The sequence below is a fragment of the Ylistrum balloti genome, unplaced genomic scaffold (assembly GCF_031769215.1).
Source record: "Ylistrum balloti isolate Yb309-2 unplaced genomic scaffold, AGI_CSIRO_Ybal_v1 Utg369978, whole genome shotgun sequence".
NCBI lineage: Eukaryota > Metazoa > Mollusca > Bivalvia > Pectinida > Pectinidae > Ylistrum > Ylistrum balloti.
This window is the reverse complement of record NW_026782067.1, coordinates 143078-164496: the sequence shown is the minus strand read 5'-3', so window position 1 is coordinate 164496 and position 21419 is coordinate 143078. Positions and strand designations below refer to the sequence as shown.

Here is a 21419-nt window from a genome sequence, read left to right as displayed (position 1 = left end):
AAGGACTGCTATATCCACTTATGATGGACTGCTATATCCACTTATGAAGGACTGCTATATTCACTTATGATGGACTGCTATATCCGCTTATGATGGACTGCTATATCCACTTATGATGGACTGCTATATTCACTTATGATGGCCTGCTATATCCGCTTATGAAGGACTGCTATATCTGCTTAATTTTTTAGAGTTTAACACGTCACATTTGATTCGATGTCCAAGAGATTTTTCTCCCATGTGACGATTTCTGTGAAAGGTGATAAAACCTGACAGATGGTCTTCGAGATTGCAGGTGGTAGACACTGGTGGTTTTTCATCACTAACGAAACCTAGGACAAAACCGTATGATGCAGTTTAATTCCTTATATTTGCTCTACTGTATCTAGTCCTAAATAGAAATTGAATGAATATCTTTATTTCCTCCAACATTGTGAAGATCAATTCAAAAACATTTTCTGTATGTTAGAAAATTAAAACCGAAGTTAAATATGTACACTGATTTGTCATTAATCATTAAACTCTTGATCACAATAAAGTCCGTTTTAGACATTTTCCCGATTAGGTTATACAAGTAATGTCAAACTCTGTAACACACGCTGTGGCCATTGCACAACTAATCATACTAACTCTAAACATGTATGAAAGATTCTCTGCACTAATGTGTTTTGGACTATGTAGGTTGTAAGTTTAATTGTCGTCCTGGCTTCGTTGGGAAGTAGATTCCATGTCCATGTGTTATATGAAGTCTGCCGTGCTTGTTGCTCACTAGTAAGCCTGATGGTTTCGTTCTTTTCTCATCTGTGAAAGGACCGTTACTTCCTTGGATTGATCAAGACTTGCATGGCGGGTGTTGTGAAGTAGTAGACGCTTACCTATCTGGAACACCTGGTCTTATTTTCATGATACTTTCGACAGTATCAGTCAAATTAAGATATTGGTCTTCTTTCCCGGACATATCAGGGCCACATCGTGTCCGGTTTTAACTTGCATGCTGTACATTGTGCAGGACATTTCACTCTTTTTTCTGTGTGGACGCATCGATATCGATTTAATATGAACGTAACGGAATGCATTCTAAACGGCATAGTATCTATTGACCATATGTATCCATACTTGCAGTTTTTAAAGAACGTATTATAAGTACCCCCTAATGAATGTAAGGTCTGTTGATGTGCTTGAAGGTATTGACACCACAATAGTAAATATTATACAATCACTTTGTTCTTTACACAAGGATACTTGTCTTCATATAGAACTTAACGTCAATTATAAAAAGAAACGTTACATGCTTTGAAGGTCAAAGGTCAAGGTAAAACAGAACTCTTTGTGAACATGAAGTAAAAATCTAATTTGCAGTTAAGGTTGTCCTGGCAGATTGACAATCCCAAAGTTGGGAAAGAAACTGTTTTAAGCTATCTCTCTCTCTCTTTGTAGATATATTTATATACATATATACATATCTAACTGAAACCTGTATTGTACAATGTTATCCAAAATCTATAATATTATGTTGACATTAATGATGTTTGCTTGAATATGTACTTGTGTAAAACTAAAAGTCGTATCATATCAAGGGAATCAAAAATCCCATACTGAAAGCTGTAAACATGAGACTTCTTGTCAGTAAAACAGTAACACAGATTGATGAAGTGTTTTACTTGTCACACCGAAAGCTGTAAACACGAGACTCCCAGTCAGTAAAACAGTAACACAGATTAATGAAATCTGACACCAGACATACTGAAAACTGTAAACACGAGACTCCAAGTCAGTAAAACAGTAACACAGATTGATGAAGTGTTTTACTTGTCACACCGAAAGCTGTAAACACAAGACTCCCAGTCAGTAAAACTGTAACACAGATTGATGAAATCTGACACCAGACATACTGAAAACTGTAAACACGAGACCCACCGTCAGTAAAACTGTAACAAAGATTGACAAAGTCTGACACTAGACATACTGAAAGCTGTAAACACGAGACTCCCAGTCAGTAAAACGAGACTCCCAGTCAGTAAAACAGTAACACAGATTGATGAAGTGTTTCATTTGTCACACCGAAAGCTGAATACACGAGACTCCCAGTCAGTAAAACTGTAACACAGATTGATGAAATCTAACACCAGACATACTGAAAGCTGTAAACACGAGACTCCCAGTCAGTAAAACTGTAACACAGATTGATGAAATCTGACACCAGACATACTGAAAGCTGTAAACCCCAGTCAGACACACAGATTGATGAAGTGTTTTACAGTAAAACAGAAACACACAGATTGATGAAATCTGACACCAGACATACTGAAAGCTGTAAACACGAGACTCCCAGTCAGTAAAACAGTAACACAGATTGATGAAGTGTTTCATTTGTCACACCGAAAGCTGAATACACGAGACTGAGTAAAACTGTAACACAGATTGATGAAATCTAACACCAGACATACTGAAAGCTGTAAACACGAGACTCCCAGTCAGTAAAACTGTAACACAGATTGATGAAATCTGACACCAGACATACTGAAAACTGTAAACACGAGACCCACAGTCAGTAAAACAGAAACACAGATTGACGAAGTCTGACACCAGACATACTGAAAGCTGTAAACACGAGACTCCTAGTCAGTAAAACAGTAACACAGATTGATGAAGTGTTTTACTTGTCACACCGAAAGCTGTAAACACGAGACTCCCAGTCAGTAAAACTGTCACACAGATTGATGAAATCTGACACCAGACATACTGAAAGCTGTAAACACGAGACTCCAAGTCAGTAAAACAGTAACACAGATTGATGAAGTGTTTTACTTGTCACACCGAAAGCTGTAAACACGAGACTCCCAGTCAGTAAAACTGTAACACAGATTGATGAAATCTAACACCAGACATACTGAAAACTGTAAACACGAGACTCCCAGTCAGTAAAACTGTAACACAGATTGACCAAGTCTGACACCAGACATACTGAAAGCTGTAAACATGAGACTCCCAGTCAGGAAAACTGTAACACAGATTGATGAAATCTGACACCAGACATACTGAAAGCTGTAAACACGAGACTCCCAGTCAGTAAAACTGTAACACAGATTGACGAAGTCTGACACCAGACATACTGAAAGCTGTAAACACGAGACTCCCAGTCAGTAAAACTGTAACACAGATTGATGAAATCTGACACCAGACATACTGAAAGCTGTAAACACGAGACTCCCAGTCAGTAAAACTGTAACACAGATTGATGAAATCTGACACCAGACATACTGAAAGCTGTAAACACGAGACTCCCAGTCAGTAAAACTGTAACACAGATTGATGAAGTGTTTTACTTGTCACACCGAAAGCTGTAAACACGAGACTCCCAGTCAGTAAAACTGTAACACAGATTGATGAAATCTGACACCAGACATACTGAAAGCTGTAAACACGAGACTCCTAGTCAATAAAACAGTAACACAGATTGATGAAGTGTTTTACTGGTCACACCGGAAGCTGTAAACACGAGACTCCCAGTCAGTAAAACTGTAACACAGTTTGACGAAGTCTGACACCAGACATACTGAAAACTGTAAACACGAGACTCCCAGTCAGTAAAACAGTAACACAGATTCATGAATTGTTATACTAGTCATACTGAAAGTTGTAAACACTAGCATCCCTGCCAGTAAAACAGTAAGACAGATTGATGAAATCTGATATCAGACATACTCACAGCTGTAAACATGAGAATTCCAGCCAGTAAAACAGTAAGACAAATTGATGAAATCTGATATCAGACATACTCACAGCTGTAAACATGAGAATTCCAGCCAGTAAAACAGTAAGACAGATTGATGAAGCCATTATAAAGGCATAGTTTAATATTTACATGTATCCTACAACACCATATATATAGATATAGAGATACAATTGTAGTAAATTTTTGTAAAACAAACGTAATCTTAACATACAGTTCAATCCTAAAAGCGACAAACTATGGTCCTGCCATGGGGATTGGCTTATGCAGATTTCACACTGTGGGACACGCTATCCCATTTTCATCTAAAATTTGCACTGTTAGACTTTATGGTATATCATAAAATAACTGGCTGCATTCCCATTCGTCTTAACCCCAAACCAAAAATACTCCCATCCCAAATACTTATTGCCCATCAATTAAGAAAGAATACTCCATCCTTAACCACCTTTCGCCTACCAAAACATATCTCCATCCCAAACATCTGCCGCCTATCAAAAATGACCCCCACACCCAACCACCTACCACCTACCAAAACATATCTCCATCCCAAACACCTACCGCCTATCAAAAATGACCCCCACACCCAACCACCTACCACCTACCAAAACATATCTCCATCCCAAACACCTACCGCCTATCAAAAATGACCCCCACACCCAAACACCTATCAAAACATACCCCAACACCCATAGCCCTCCAAAACATACCCAAATCCCTAATGCCTACCAAAATATATCCCCCAATACATACCATCTAAAAACAAAAACCCTGATCCCCAACCCCTAACATCTACCGTCTTCTAAAAGATACCCTTATCTCTTCTGCATACTAAAATATATCTCCATACCCCAACATCTACCAAAATATGCCCCATCCCCAAAACCTACAAATAAATATCAATAAAAATTGATGCAGATGTATTTTACCAGCGTAAAACATTCTAATTAATATCAGATCACTCATTTCAAATTGTACTTTACACCAAACTTTGTTAAAAGGAATTGAAAGGATAGGTCTTATTTTACAGTTTAATTAGAATGCAGCATAATCATCGAAACAGACAAGTCTGGTACAAAAAATATGGTATTGCTCGAATGTAAAATCAACAGTTAATAACTGAAGGATATTTAATAAAACAATGAACAGATGTGTTAATGGTGAGTGTAAGGCTTCATAAATAATCTCAATTGAGAGAAAAAGTAACAAAACATCTTAGGATGTTTTAAGGAATCCCACTCTGATATCAAACTTCTTATCTAGATAAAGAAGCATCTGTTCAAGTAAGCATGTATATAATTGAACTCCATTTAAAAATTAATATAACCTTAATCTGAATGTATAACGAAGGTTTGTTGAAGATGAGTATTAACATGTGTGACAGATTGATGACAGTTCTACAATATAGAGCAAACTTAAGGAAAGTTAATAATGCAGATCAAATAGAAATAGTCACATTTTCTGTGAACATTGAATATATTTTGACCCTTTTAAATCATTAACTTTCCATTTGGCACATAAATACACAAATTAGCACTAAGATATACTGTAATGGATTAATATAAGTCAGTATCTCAATAAACACCTGGCACCTGTTTCAATGTGTAACTGTACCCTAATATATGGCACATTATCTTAATTTAAAATCTGTAAACATCTTACAAAGTGCTTCTCAATTTTGATGTCCTACTGCCAGAAAATGATGGATATATCAAACAATGCCCTGGTCAACAAACTTATAGTATAGAGGTGCTCTAATGACAGACAGAATTACACGGGAAACAAAATTAATAGCACTCTGAAAGCTAACAAAGTTACACAAATACAAAAATTTAATGGGATCTAAATAATTTCGCAATAATATATCAAATTATTATCTAAGAATTATATAAATCACCATTCATGTTGAAAAAATATCTGATAAACAGGCAAATATAATTTACTCATTTCCCTGAACACTATTTATTTGATCTTTCCATGTTCTTAAAGTTGGCTTGTATAAGGGCTATCGCTGAAATAAGTAAAATATTAGTAAAAACAAAATATTAAGAAAAATCACAAAATTGTGATAAATCAAATACTTCAATTTTTAAGCTACAAAAGGATGGACATGTTTCAGAACATATATATCACACATAACTGCTACAACATAACAACGCGACCGAGTCGTGTACAAGGGGAGGTAACACAGATAACAACCGGATACGACAAAGAAATCCAGCACTTCCACATCTCCCACTGAACTTGGGACAAAATCTAGTGGATTACACTTGACATAACCAAGTCCTGTGTCTAAAAAAAGAACTAGTAATAATTTGTGAATCCACAATAAAAACAGCACTAAGTGTTCACATAATTCCTGAGTGGTGTCCATGAGACCAACGGATTAATTTCAAAGACCACAGTTTAGACAGTACAAGGGCAAACACCCATGAGTGTCACTGAGATTCTAGCATATAAGTGGTAGACTCAGATATATATGTATGAGGCACAACAATCCAGGACTTGAGCTCCTCTTAGAAAAGCAACTTACACACTTGCACAAACAAACATTTACAAAACTTCTAAACAAAAACAATTTGATATGTTCAATTTATTACAATGAATAATAAAACCTTTTTAAATTGAAAACAGTACAAATAATGAAAGCTGGAACCATTATTTTAAGATAAATTAAAGATATTCCTAAATAATGCATTAATACATTTTACGTCATTATGTTTATAATGTTTTGCCCCAAATACACAATGATGTTGTAAGCCAATGTCTAGATCGAGGTGCAATAAAGAATATCAGAGTGCATTCCAGTCAATTCAACAATGTCACAGTGCACCATCCTAGCTAATGTGTACTGTTATCTAATAAATATCCTTTCTGGTATAAACATATCAACAGTCTGTATTCAAGAAGTAGATTTCAACCTCCATTCACTACCCCCAGAAGCCCACCCTCCATTCACTACCCCCAGAAGCCCACCCTCCATTCACTACCCCCAGAAGCCCACCCTCCATTCACTACCCCCAGAAGCACACCCTCCATTCACTATACCCCCAGAAGCCCACCCTCCATTCACTACCCCCAGAAGCCCACCCGCCATTCACTATACCCCCAGAAGCCCACCCTCCATTCACTACCCCCAGAAGCCCACCCTCCATTCACTATACCCCCAGAAGAAGTGCCCCTTCCATTTTTGGGATATTCCTTGTTAGTATGCCTTTAGTGTAACAATTATAGTCATTGTTCCCCATCAGTAAACATCTTAGCACTAGATTTTAAATCATGGGTTCCAGTTTATAAATGACAAAAATCAACATAATCTCACAGATATTGAGTAAACAGATTTTTTTTCTCTATTGTATTGTAACCTCAATACAGACATACTGACTTAGGTCAACAAGTTCATTTTATAACTTCAATATCAAAAGACTTTCACAACATCACTTGGTGCTAACAGAAAGCAATATATCAATATATTCAACAAGTACAGTCAATATTGTTTTTATGAACACCTGTATTATAACAAATACCTTTCTATAAAGGCCACTGTCCTGTGGTTCCCAAGGAATACAGTACACAGTAATTGAACTAATATAAGACCACCTGTCCACAAAAACCACCCTTATCTCCTTGATCTGTTTACAAAGACTGACTTAACTATTCAATTACTGTATCAAGTGTTCTATTATGTCAGTGCCTACTTTCCACTGTTTTGCCATACATCACATGGCAAATATTGAACTGATGAATTTTAATTCAGAAAAAGATACTCAATTCTTTTAGTTTCTACTCAACGGCGAAATTATTGACATCATGTGGTGAAATTAACGTGTTATACAGCATTACACTGTGAATACACTATTCAATTTCAAGACAGTGATTACCCTGTGTTGTAGCACTTAATAGCACTAATATGTAACATGAAACATAAAGGTTGTCCAATTAATTAGAGGTAGAAAAATAATGAAATATCAATAGACAGAAAATCAGATATTCAATTTTCGAAATGCAGGTATAAGTTATCAGATGTCAAACATCCCAAAAGGGTAACAGGTCTCCAAGTTTCCACAGCAGTTGTGAAGTTCCACTACCCAATACATCAATCTGATCACAGGTTGCCAGTGGTAAGTCACCCATACACTCCTGAGCAGTAGATTGGAGAAGAACAAGAAACAATCCAATAAAATAAATCACAGCCGTCATAGATGCTGCCAGTCAATGGTGAGGAGGTTGCTGTGAGACTCCAGATTATGAGCAATAGTCTGTGGGATGGAGTGTGTGAACCAGAGTTTCTCCAGAGCCTTATAACTTGTCTGGCATAGAGTCAGCGGATTCCCTCGCCTGTAACAAGAAGTACTTACATTATGTTTCTTACTTTCAAAGTAATAGACTCCCAATCATTCCTTGTAGAGAACTGTTCTGTGTAATGACCCTGACAGACAGCATGTTATCTTACACTCTGTCAGTGAACCATGGAAATGAAGAATATGCGACGATAATGTTGACATAATTATCGTGGAAATTATGTCTTCATTAATAATCATTCATTAACAGTGACTGAATCAACATTTTAGTAAATAGCCTTTGTCCACTTGACCACTAATATTTATGACAGATATTGTCAGCTTTGACCGATGATTTTACAAGAATTAATGTCCTCTGTGACCGATGATGTTTTAAAAGTGACTATAATGTTAAAAAATTCTACGAGAAAACGATATAAAACATTCTGTTTTCCAATAGTATGTTACAAAACAAAGACTTTCTGTTAATTACTAAAATTTAAAGTCACTGCAACCATTTTTTATTGATATCTAAAAAATAAAGAATGTAAACAGTGCGGTCCTGATCTAATTCATACATTACCGCTCGTAACCCTGATGCTGCGCATTCATATAAGCCTAAAAAGAAGCAATATGGCAGGCGCAAATACAAAATGGCGACGGGGACCTAAACGTTACCTTTAAGAAAGTGCCAGAAAGCATAAGAGGAAGAATTTATAATAGACAGGAGATCGATAGCTGGCGAAAGATGAAGGAGGATCTTGGACTGAATACGGATTCAGCATTTGCGAAGTTGCTGCTTGACTGGTTAGCTTAACGTCAGCCCTATAATTATAACGTATCCGCCTGTCATTGATCATAATCCAATATCCAGTGTTTGGCGCATGAATATGTTATGAACAACACTACTAAAAGTGTTATCTGATAAATGTTGAATGAAAATGGTTTTGTTATTCGCTTGAATATACTATCAGCAACCTGTGTTTGTTGTTGACTGCAAGGTGGGGCCCAATTGCGGGTATTCGTTCTATGTGTAAAAATATGACAGTACCATACTGTGAGAATAATGACCGTTGTGATAAACATAACATTCATAATAAATGCATAGACACATGTTGAATAGTAAACAATATCTAACAATGTGTACAGAAAAAGTATCAATTCCTGTGCATTTGTAATTACCCTCTTTGGGGCCCCACGAATTACTAAGATTGATTGTTAAAAATTATATATTATAACACTATAGAATTATTTATTGCAAACAAGAATTAGCAGTAAGACGCAAAAGCAAGTGTTATACATAAGACGTGTGTTTGTTTATCTCGTAATCCATTTTTTCTTTGCGGTGGAAGTAAACAAGAGCCATGTGACCCACTAAGCTTTCTTCGTAGTCAACCAAGTGTGAACATGTTTATAAATAATAGTCAAGATAAACAATGTTCCGACACCGAAAATATGTACAAAAACAACAAATTTGACGTCATAGGCGCGTGTATCGCTTTATTATGAATATATTTTATTATTCATAAGCCGATTCTCCATTTCCTGATGTTAAAAACTAAGGTTATAGCCGCTTTAACAGATATAGGTACTTCTACGGAAATTTTTAAGTCAAACGATGCGAACAAGACAGTGTTACATTCAATTACAACAGTAAGTGTTAGCTCTTTAAAAGCATGTACCTCAGACCCTGATCTGTTTCACCGTAAACATCTAGGTACGGAGGAGGCACAAAACAACCTTTGGATTTGCCTGCCAGAAGTAATATCTGACATTCCCTCACCCTGAAATGATTAAAAAAAATGTTATGCACACCTTCCAACCTTTGTCTATATTTCATTTAATACCTAGCGACAGCCTTCATTTCAGAAATTAATTCCAGAATTGATCTGCTTCCTACCAGATTGATTTCTTTAATTAACTCTTTCCCAAAAATATGTTTGTAGTGGATGCATTATTCCTTCTTTACATTCCAACCAACTAAATCAATATAAAAACTGCAGATGCTGCAGATAATCATAGTTACAAGAGAACAAAATTGGACCAGACAGTGGTGAGCAAAATTACATTTCCCTGGCGATCTCATACAGTCATAAAAGCATGTATGCCTTCAGATTAATCAAAAACTGCTAAATTCTAACAGACCTGAGAAATATTCCAATACCAGCACCACAAGATACTGTGTGTTCTGTGGCAGCTCCGCAAGTCGTTCCATCCACATCAGCCTGACAACAGTAGCTCTGAGAACACAGCATCTTACCGCACACCAGGCACATGGTGGGGGCTCGACTTTCATCACCATCTGACTTAGGACAACTGCAGAGATCAATAGACATCTTTCACAATTTGATACATGAGGTGAGCAAGTTTCCCCTCCAACTGGCAAGGAGATATATAAATAGCATTTAGGAGGAAGATTTTCATAAACAGCTTTCTTCTACTATGACATCCCCCCCATTACAATAATAATTTGATCTTATATATGAATTAATAAGTTAAAAAATCAGTACCTTCTAACCACAGGGAATTCATTGATGTTTTTAGACACATTTTCAACAAATTAGTAATTTTTTTTGTCAAACTGACAATACGTTGTAATTTGTTGTCTCCTTGGAAATTGAAAGACACTCTGATGTACAAATTCATGAATGAAACACGATGAAGTCTGCCAAGGAAATGCTAATACACAGTTTTTAAGAGCACTCATCACTATAAAACTAGCAACATGGCAGGCTTGTTGGAATTTAGTTATAGTGCGGAATCATAAAATATTAACCCAAAGAATTTTAACCTTTTTGTCTAGTATTAGCAATTTCTATATAAAAACTCTAATCTTAAGAGATTTCTCCTTACAACCAAAACTAGTAACATCACTTAGCCCTTGCACAATGACTAAAATATCACTTTCGCTTAGGTACAATTCTGGCAGGGACATTCCACATGAAAGAAATATGATATCAATCTGCTGTGGGAGGTCCAACCTTTGTAAATTACACAACTCACGTGAAAGATGAGACTTCATTGATGAGTTCACTATAATCCTCTGGCAGAGTAACCAGCCGATTGACTCTACGTGGGTAACTGATGATCTTCTCACTGCTGGCTGTCATCATCTGACTGCCAATATTGTCATTGTGGCACCACCTACAGTGTCAAACAATGTATATTTTAATCATTCAGAGCTAGCAACTATCTTTAACACACACACATAGCAATATTTCCAGTATTCATGTGCATGTTCTGTGTATTCTTTATATACAAAAAACATTAAGACTTCTGTTTGTTTGGAGGACATGGACATGAGCTATGAGGGATTCTGAAAACATTCCATTTTTTTCCTCAATTCTTCATCTTTTAAATAAGCACCAATAATAAAACTAAAATTTGAACCCTTTATTTGATAGTATTATCTTGATGGACAGAAATCGAAGTACAGAAATAGGAAGGCTGCAAACTTGCAAAAGAAATATTATGCTATAGGGAAAAACAAGGGAAAGACTTACTGTTGGACTAGACTGGTGATGATGTCTCCCTGACTTTCAAACAGCGTGGACAGTTGGGGAGGAAGAGCTAGATAACGACATAGTGGCTCAAACTCATCATCATTCAACTCTGTAATTAAACAAAATCACCATTATTTTGAAATCAAGCTTCTATCAGTACTGACATTTAGTAAATGTTACATGGACTTTCTCTTGTACAAATTTTTTCACTTAGTATTAAATTATTATACCACTGCAAACATAGCGGTATATTAGTACATCTAACCAACACCCCAGACAATGAATGCACTTTGTAGATCGTCTGACAGTAACTTCTTCCATTATATTGTTATAGAGCAGGGATTTTACATATACAGGATATATATATATTTACCGTAAGAACCCATGTAATGTACAACTTTCTTTCTTTTTTTTTTTTTTTTTTTGTGAAATTAAAGGTTCAAAGTGGGAGGTGCACACATATGTAGCTATCAAGTTTTCTTTTTACGAAAAAAAAAAAAAGATCACGGGAGGCCACAATCATTGATTGTCAGTATTACCTGGTACGCAAAACTGACACAAAAAGGATTTGATAAAATATTTATGAACAGCAATAATCAACAAATTAATTATGGTATATATTACTGCAAACAATCTTAGTCAATATCATCTAAAATCAGGACAAAGATTTAAAAAATGTCAAATTACAGGACAAAAAACTATCAATCAATGAAGACAGTGGCCTGTTTGGAACACTGAAAACTATCATCTTTATAATACCATGATCTTTTGAAACACTTGTCTGACTCTTAAGAAATTCACAGGTTTCATTTTTTTCTCTTTCATATTGGATATTGTATTGAAGAAGCCATGAGCACATGTCTCTTTTCATGTGTACTGTTAGCATTGACATATTAGTATGCAGAATGTGGATTGAGACCCAGGTTTCAGACTACGGAATCAATTTATTATTTATCAATATTGATCTTTTTGGTGTTTACCAAGAATATCTTTGAGTCGAACAATAACTTACATTCGTCATGAAAAAAAGGGATAGTCTGGAGATATTACATTTACAAATTGTGTACTGAAACACCATTCCTATGTTAACAATACTCATATTCATACCTACATGACGTTTATGTATACTGATCACTTGCATATACAGAGTTGGGGCCTTAATTTATGTTAACTGGCACATGTGCAACGTGACAGTGAGACATGAAAAGAAATCATGATGGAAATCGTAATTACCTGGGTGGTCACTAATAGGTAGATAATTACTTAAACATGTTATTTCAACACTAAACACTGTTGATAAGGCTAGTGTAGGGACAAGTGTTTGTGTACGTAAGATAAATAAATCTAGGTTAATTGGATAGACAAGTGGCTAGTGTAGGGACAAGTGTTTGTGTACGTAAGATAAATAAATCTAGGTTAATTGGATAGACAAGTGTTTGTGTACGTAAGATAAATAAATCTAGGTTAATTGGATAGACAAGTGTTTGTGGACGTAAGATAAATAAATCTAGGTTAATTGAATAGACAAGTGTTTGTGTACGTAAGATAAATAAATCTAGGTTAATTGGATAGACAAGTGTTTGTGTACGTAAGATAAATAAATCTAGGTTAATTGGATAGACAAGTGTTTGTGGACGTAAGATAAATAAATCTAGGTTAATTGAATAGACAAGTGTTTGTGTACGTAAGATAAATAAATCTAGGTTAATTGGATAGACAAGTGTTTGTGTACGTAAGATAAATAAATCTAGGTTAATTGGATAGACAAGTGTATGATACAGCATGACATGTTGAAGAATTCAACAAATATTAGGCAGTCAATAAATGTCAATAAATGACAAAAGTCAATAAATGAGTTTGAAGAGAATATTTTCATGTTTTGGACTTTATATCATTGGTCTGACTTGTTAACTGAACATTCCGAGATCAATTTTCTTGGCTCCCGGAGATCGATTTTGAGTGAATTTGTGGGTTCCCATATCATAGAAGCATATACATCGTATCAGTATTTTTTAATTCCAAGAAATACTTCACACATTACGTAGGTGCCGACAATATGTGGATTTTACAGTACCTTGAAGACTACGGGGAGCTGGAACCTCTGTGATCTGTCGATACAGAAGGGCAGCACACCGCAGGAATGGTAGACATGCTTTCCTAAGGTATTGGCTTAACTGCCAAGGCTGTACTGGATTCTCTGACTCTCCTTCCATCCTACAACACAGATACAGCACTAGTGATAATATTGAAACCTCTCCCATCAGGATAAAATATAAAACAATATAGACCTGGTGTTAAAGCATTAAACACACTACATACAAATACTGCAGGTCACTGGCTTTGTTACTGAAAAATCAATAAGTTAAGAGAGTACATCATTAAGTAATATTTTAGTAAGGGTAATTATCATTGAGCTGTGTATAACAGTAAATTAACTGTAGTGTTTCAGTCAGGTACTTGTTGGGTTATATTTTAGTGAGGAAATTATTGAGCTATATATTAGTGAGATCCATTCAGCTGTGATAGAGAGGTTATCATAATCAGTCATATCTAAGAAAGGTTTATTGAGCCATGTTTTAATTAAATACAGTAAACATTCTTAATTTGATATAATCAAATTTCAGTGCAGTATCATCTTATTTTTTTAATTAGCACAATGATGAATCACAGCGTGACAAAAACATTTGCTATCTAATCAACACACAGAAACTGTCATTAGTTTGATAGTATTTTAGTGAAATATATTCAGTGAGAAAATATGTAACTTATGTGCATTTACAGTAATCAGCTGTGTGAGAAGTGCTTACTTGGCCTCCTTTCTGATGAAGGTGTAGATTCTGAGTAAGGCTTCTCCTTCATTGTCAGCTTCTATCTCCATCATTCCTATTTAAAACAAAGAAAACAATGTATAAATATATTTGAAATTATGAGAACTATACTGAACATGTTTAAAAACATCAAAGCAAACATATCTCTCATGACCTTACTGTTCAATAGCTGACATTTCTATCTCATCTTTCACTGATGATCTAATTATTCTTCACTAGCAGCACCATACCTTGAGAGGGTATATCACAGGTAAGCATGATCTGGACAATGTGAGCTGTAAGCACCAGCTTAAGGGCATGGTGATCCCCTAGCCCTCCTGTAGGTAGAGTTCCCATAGAGGGAGCCTGACAGTCTGTATATAGTGAAGGCAGGGTCACAGTCAAGGTCAGCAAGTAGCCAAACATGTCAATGTCCAGTATACTCTGGCCATCCTTCCTCGTCCTGTTAGCCTCAGGCATTAGGGCTATAGCAACACAAGTAACATATGAATGAGCATGTAAATTATGAACATTAGACTATGCAACAAAATATGATGGACATCAGAGTTTCCATTTCTTTAAAATTCCATAATGACAAAGGATGCTTGATTTTAACAGATAGCCTTACCAGACAGGAGTCGTAGACAGTGCTGCTTGATAAGGTTCTGGGGGATCACCAGATTGAAGATACAGGCAAACTTGATAAGAGCAGAGAGGCAGTCAGATTGGCGTGAGGACATTGCCCCAAATAATGGCTTCTCCTCCACCTTCAGCTGTTGTTCTGTAGAAGACGCAAATTTTGTAACTGCTGACTCCAAACTTTATCTCATCCTATCTCTTGTTAAACAGGACAAACATCAAAGATTTCTCTACATCTAACATCTAAGCTTACAATAAATCTGTTACCTAACCCATCAAACTTAAACATCTTGATCACTTCATCTTGTAAAGCTGTGTAATATCCTTATTTCCAAATAAATGAATGCCATAGGATTTACATGATCTGACAAGCCTTCTTTGGCTGATCATGTGAAAGAGGAACTTTACTTGATTGAAGGTATTACATAAGTATCTTTAAAATTTCAACAAGATTTCTTCACCAGTCCAATGTTAAATCCCTGATAGGATGTGATCATAGAAAAAACGGACCTGGACCCTTTACCTACCAATAGATTGTAAAGTGAAGACACAGGTTGACCAGGCCATGAAAGGTACTCTCACATTACCATCATCAGGTTCCACATTCAAACCAAACTGGAAGACGACATTACACAGATTCAACATACTTCATGGAAAGATATTACATGTAGTAGATGTTAATTAATCAACCTGTTTACTTTCATACTTTGGTGTTTAAATTGGCTTTATGTTCAGCTACCAAATTTTGATAGTACCACTGGATATTTCCCAATCAGATTTGGGTAGATGTACACAAAACATTCACTACTTTTTTTTTTCTTATTTCGTTTTTTAACAGTTCAGCCTTGAAAGCAAATATCATTTGCAGAAAACTTGATGAAGTTTAACTTGATTTTATTTTAACATTTTTTTTTTATTTGCATCTTCCTTCGAATATTCTTATTTTAGCCCAGGGCATTTTAGCATATCTTTAGAAATTTTAGAACATCAACAAGCTTTTGCAACTATTCATCATCCTATAATAACATTTTTGTTATAAAAAAATTCTTAGAGAACAAAAGGTTTCAAATACATACAGAATAAACATCTCTGCCAAACTTCTTCACCATGTCAGTCAAACTTTGAGCAAATAGAGTGCTGAAACATAACAATATCAAGTTTACATGATGGATTTTGGAGCATTGAAATGCTATTAGATTCAAATATTTTTATTAAGAAAGAATTTTATAAATGATTTCAAAAAATTAATAGCAATGCAATTCAGTTTAATTTTCTTCTTGTCAACCTTATTTTTGATACACAACACACCAAGACGAATCTATACCCCAAATATAACTTTCCAGTGACAGGTAGTATAGGAGATAGAACCTTGACAAACTGTTTTCTTTGATGCAGGTCAAAAGTCAAAATATGCATCAGAGTGACCTACTTTTGATACACGTCACACGGCCACACCAAGATAAACCCATATCCCAAGTAAAATGTTCTAGTGAATAGTAGTGTACATTGTATGAGATAGAGCGCGGGATAGCAAGTGTAGAGCTAGATGTTACCATACAGTGAGGTAAATATGAACCAAATCTATTGTTATGTCCTAGAACATTGGAACAGAAAAGGCTGGACAGACATACATATAACTATATGCCCCCATTAAATTTTTCTTTTATTTCAATTATGTATATTTATATGTCTCATCAGGGACGTATAATACATTATGTATTATACGTCCCTGGTCTCATTAATAACAATTGAAAGCAGCAAATTTATCTGACGGATGAAATTGTAGGTTATTACTGACAAAGTGCTGAGGTCACTACCTCGTTAAGATGTCTCTTATCAGACTTGTAAATTAACTCACATCCAAACCTCTTAATGTCACAGTAATGAAAGTGTTACCTGTCATTTTGAAATGACTGCCACAGAAGTCTGAAGTTGCTAGCTACACTCTCAGCCATCATCTTGGTAATTGCATTCAAAGGAGATGGCTCAAACTCATAGGCGACAGTGTCTGTGAAGAGATTTGCACAATCTTTTATACAACAAAATTTCTCTAATCTATATTAGCAGAAGAATGACCAAGACAATACAGCCAGAAACTGACATTGGTTCAGATAAAATTTTACAAGATTTTTCCTGATGATGTCAATTTTTTTATCTAGCCTACTATTGATAAAGAGAATCCTACACCTGGCCAATGATCTGTCCTCTGTTCTCTGATGTTGACCTACCTTTGGCCTCCTTGATGTCTGTTTCCTTTCTGCTACTTTGTACAGATTTATGTAGACCATCCAGCCAATCATTGAATGTCAGGTTTGCATCATCTTTATTGCTGTAAAATCAGGCAAAAAATTCTTCAGTTGAGAGATTAAAAAGCATTTCCAAAGTCTGGCTGTCGACCAAGTCTTCTTCAAAATATAAGAGGAAAAAAGGAATATTTTGTCAACAATTACTGGAGTTTTCCAAATGATGTTTGATACAATTGTTAGCATTACAATATCTTTCCTAAATTCAGTTTGGACAAGTACAATTGCTGTAAATATGCCCTACTAATATAAAATTAGACTGTCTAAATATATCTAAGTGTTGAGTAAATACACAGTTATGTAAATGGTTCATTAATAATTTCTGCTGGTATCAGTATTTCAATGCTTCTTTTGGTTTATTTCTTATCAATTTAAAATATACATAAATATTTCCTGTTCAGCTTATAAAAAGCACACCTGTTCAGTCTTAATATGGCTGAGCTAAAGTTTGTAAATCAATCTAGCTAAATGTATATAGAATATCAACAAATTAGATGTCATATCTTTGTTTATATGGTGAATTTAAGCACACAATTTCTTTAAGAACATCAGTAGCCTTTCTTGTGATTTTTTTTTTCCAAAAAAAGAAACCCCAATCATATGAAATCCTAACTTGTGCAGCTCATCCCTTTAATGTAATGTGCAGAACGTAGTCAAATCAAATATATCCTATTCAAGATCAGTTAACTTTTTATCATTTCTGCAAACCTCCCTAAACTGACCAAATATTAATGTCCCATGTGTGATTGTATTGGAGAAATTCCACTATAAAGTGATCCAGTAGAAGAGATGGAAGAATGATAACCACATCAACAATTATAATAAATACACTTATTTCTGGCTTTTACTGAAACATGTTTTACCAACACTGAACAACAAAACACTTCTAGGGATGTTTAATTCACGATGTAATGGTTCCTAAATTAATTATCTTTACCTTATTCAACATGTTCTTTTCACCATCCAAAAATGATATATCTATTGAAGATCGTACAATATACATATAATTTATATAGCTGTTCCTTTTACCTATATATATATATATATATATATATATATATATATAGTTCTGAAGTATACATATTATAATTACCTGTCTGGGACGAGAGAAGGAAGAGAAGGAACAACAGGTATCACAGTATTGCTTATACTTTCACACAATGGGCATAGAAACTCATTCTGTTCTATATTATAACTGAGATTAGAACGAAACCGAATGGGCCGCCGTCGCTCTCTCATTACTACTGCGTCAAAAAACCTGTAAAAATTCATAGAAATGATACATATTTACCACCAAATAAACAAGTGTAAGCATGATTATAAAGTGCTCCTACCCCTGATTCTATTGTCAAAATGAAGAAAGTTAACAGAAGATAGGGAACATTCAGGTTAGCATTTAAGTCAGTAAGGCATAATTCTATTATCATTGCATTCTCAATAGCTTATCAACACATAAAAGGTCATAAGGGCCATCAAACCATGAGAAAGAAACCAGAAAGAGCAATTACCCTCCAAACGATCATAATCATTTTCAAAAATATATACATAATACAACAGAACTTGTGGTCATCAACCGCTGCTTAATCAATTAAACTAAAATTTACCTTTGCCAACAATCAAAATGCATTACATGGCCACAGGAACTGGTGTAAGTGCCTGAGGTGAGATCAGAAGGACTAAAAAGATAGTCATGGTCGTCATCATCTTTTGATGGAAACTTCCTCCGACATTGTGATAGTACTGTTGACCTAAAATCAGACACAAAGTCAGTCAGCAACAAATTTTTCAGGTTAGGAAAAGTATATTTGTCTTTCAATCTTAATTTCTTGTTACAAATGAAAGCTAAAACCAGATTTGCATGCTTTAAATAACATTCTGTCAAACAAAACATGTCCATCATTTGTATGATCCCTGTTTAATACTAATTTTATTTGATCTGTTTGAAAAGATGGAAACAATCTGATATTTGTGATGAAACAGTACCTCTGTACAAATGCGGCAAGGACCATTGCTCGACCACTGTGTTTGACTTCCTGCTCCTCTTGACACAGTATACACATGCCCTTACAAGGAACAGGGCTGGCCACCTTACTCCTGTTTCTGCCAAGGGCCACAGGGAAGCCACCACTTTGTAGTTCACTGTCAACAAAACATGGACATAGGACAGGAAACTCACAGACTGGAGGTCAAGGTCAACACAACATGGTCACAGTATAGGAAACTCACAGACTGGAGGTCAAGGTCAACACAACATGGTCACACTACAGGAAACTCACAGACTGGAGGTCATGGTCAACACAACATGGTCACAGTATAGGAAACTCACAGACTGGAGGTCATGGTCAACATGACATGGTCACAGTATAGGAAACTCACAGACTGAAGGTCATGGTCAACACAACATGGTCACAGTATAGGAAACTCACAGACTGAAGGTCATGGTCAACACAACATGGTCACACTACAGGAAACTCACAGACTGGAGGTAATGGTCAACATAACATGGTCACAATATAGGAAACTCACAGACTGGAGGTCATGGTAAACACGACATGGTCAAAGTATAGGAAACACATAGACTGGAGGTCATGGTCAACATAACATGGTCACAGTACAGAAAACTCATAGACTGGAGGTCAAGGTCAACACAACATGGTCACAGTACAGGAAACTCACAGACTGAAGGACATGGTCAACATAACATGGTCACAGTATAGGAATCTTATAGACTGGAGGTCATGGTCGACACAACATGGTCACAGTATAGGAAAGACACAGACTGAAGGTCAGGGTCAACACGACATGGTGACAGTATAGGAAACTCACAGACTTGAGGTCAAGGTCAACACGACATGGTCACAGTATAGAAAACTCACTGAGAGTTCAAGGTCATTAGAACATACAGTCAATTAAAGGTGAACACATGAAGGACATATATGAAAGTGATATGAATGAACTTAACTTTAAACATCAAATTGTATTGTACTGTATTAAAACAATCACCTCTCCAGACTAAATCATTACTTGCCTGATGTCCATATCAGATGAAGTCCTACTAAGTTCAGAATCAGCACTTTGGAATAACTCAGCATTTTCCTTAATAAAATTTTTCTGCATTGTTGACATCTGTGCCATGATTTTTGCACGTCGTTTGGCTGCCATCTTGGCTTTGAGTTTTTTCGTTTCATCATGATTTCGGTTTGTAGAGCTAGACAGTTGATCCAATGTGTCCATGCTGACAGGATCATTCTTCAATTTACGAACTTCCAAAAACAGCTAAATTAAAGAAACAACATTTCACTACAAAACCAACAAAAAAATTGTTATTTCAAAATCCATCCCGCGGTAACACCTGTTTATGATACATATTAATTTCTACACATGAGTGAGCTGTATCAGTGTTCCATGCTTTACTGGTTTACCTTAAGCGTCCATGTAAGGAGATCCTTGGTTGACTCGTGGGTCAGATTGGCATTACCAACTAGACCTTCCATTATGCTCATTATGTTTCTGTCATCTACAAGCAAAATAAAAAGTAGTGGAGATTAATTTATCAAAACATCTTTTTTCTAATGTGAACATGTATAGTGTTTAACTTTCTTACATAAAAGAGGATCTAGTGGTTTGTTATTGAAACTTCAGTCTATTTAAGTCTTTGACCTGTAACATTCTAGTCAAAAAGTCTTGGAGATAAAAACATTTAACAGTTTACCATTGATGGCTTTGGACAGGAAGTCAAAGGAGTGGTCTCCCTCGTTTGTAGCTCTCCTCTGTTCCAATAAGGCTAGACCAATAATATGCAAAATCTGAAATTATAACAACATATTTCAGGTCAGTAATTAAACAAAAGGACTGGATGACCACCTAAAATAAGCAATATTAATTATAATGGTTAAAGGGTAAGTAAGTGGCTTTCATGTGTCCTGAAAAAGAAATTAAGTCATTGATGATAGTAAGCCAATAAATGTATACCATCAAAACTGTCATCCTATTCTAATAATTCTTACAAAGTTATTTCCAGTGGAAAATCGACAATGTTACACTCAAATATGCAATTTTTCTATAAAAATTGCAGTTAAGTTAACATCCTCCCCAAAAAGAAATGTGAGACCCATTTTGGTAATCAAAGCACCTGAAGATGCTTCCATCCGTCA

General features: G+C 35.5%; 1 protein-coding gene and 1 long non-coding RNA gene across 3 annotated transcripts in view; both read right to left on the bottom strand.

Annotated features, from left to right (window-relative positions):
• Nucleotides 1–3827: 3827 nt before the first annotated feature.
• LOC132547801 (uncharacterized) lies at nucleotides 3828–6666 on the bottom strand. The gene is made up of 2 exons (XR_009554131.1): nucleotides 4335–6666; nucleotides 3828–4297 (listed from the first exon to the last, which is right to left on the bottom strand). It is a non-coding gene; the product is annotated as an uncharacterized LOC132547801 (long non-coding RNA).
• Nucleotides 6667–7226: 560 nt separating this feature from the next.
• Nucleotides 7227–21419, bottom strand: part of LOC132547786 (E3 ubiquitin-protein ligase UBR2-like) — a 45725-nt gene continuing 31532 nt past the window's right edge. For both annotated transcript variants that reach the window (XM_060211589.1, XM_060211588.1), the window contains exons 29-47: nucleotides 20978–21071; nucleotides 20688–20782; nucleotides 20294–20541; nucleotides 19249–19404; nucleotides 18870–19013; nucleotides 18359–18523; nucleotides 17191–17291; nucleotides 16859–16970; nucleotides 16039–16099; nucleotides 15490–15577; nucleotides 14952–15104; nucleotides 14575–14808; nucleotides 14324–14399; nucleotides 13591–13730; nucleotides 11517–11625; nucleotides 11017–11157; nucleotides 10159–10329; nucleotides 9696–9797; nucleotides 7227–8071 (exon numbers count right to left, since the gene is read on the bottom strand). In XM_060211589.1, the coding sequence (XP_060067572.1) occupies nucleotides 7930–8071; nucleotides 9696–9797; nucleotides 10159–10329; nucleotides 11017–11157; nucleotides 11517–11625; nucleotides 13591–13730; nucleotides 14324–14399; nucleotides 14575–14808; nucleotides 14952–15104; nucleotides 15490–15577; nucleotides 16039–16099; nucleotides 16859–16970; nucleotides 17191–17291; nucleotides 18359–18523; nucleotides 18870–19013; nucleotides 19249–19404; nucleotides 20294–20541; nucleotides 20688–20782; nucleotides 20978–21071 (2532 nt within the window). In that variant the 3' untranslated portion in view covers nucleotides 7227–7929. The remainder of the gene's footprint in view (nucleotides 8072–9695; nucleotides 9798–10158; nucleotides 10330–11016; nucleotides 11158–11516; nucleotides 11626–13590; nucleotides 13731–14323; nucleotides 14400–14574; nucleotides 14809–14951; nucleotides 15105–15489; nucleotides 15578–16038; nucleotides 16100–16858; nucleotides 16971–17190; nucleotides 17292–18358; nucleotides 18524–18869; nucleotides 19014–19248; nucleotides 19405–20293; nucleotides 20542–20687; nucleotides 20783–20977; nucleotides 21072–21419) is intronic.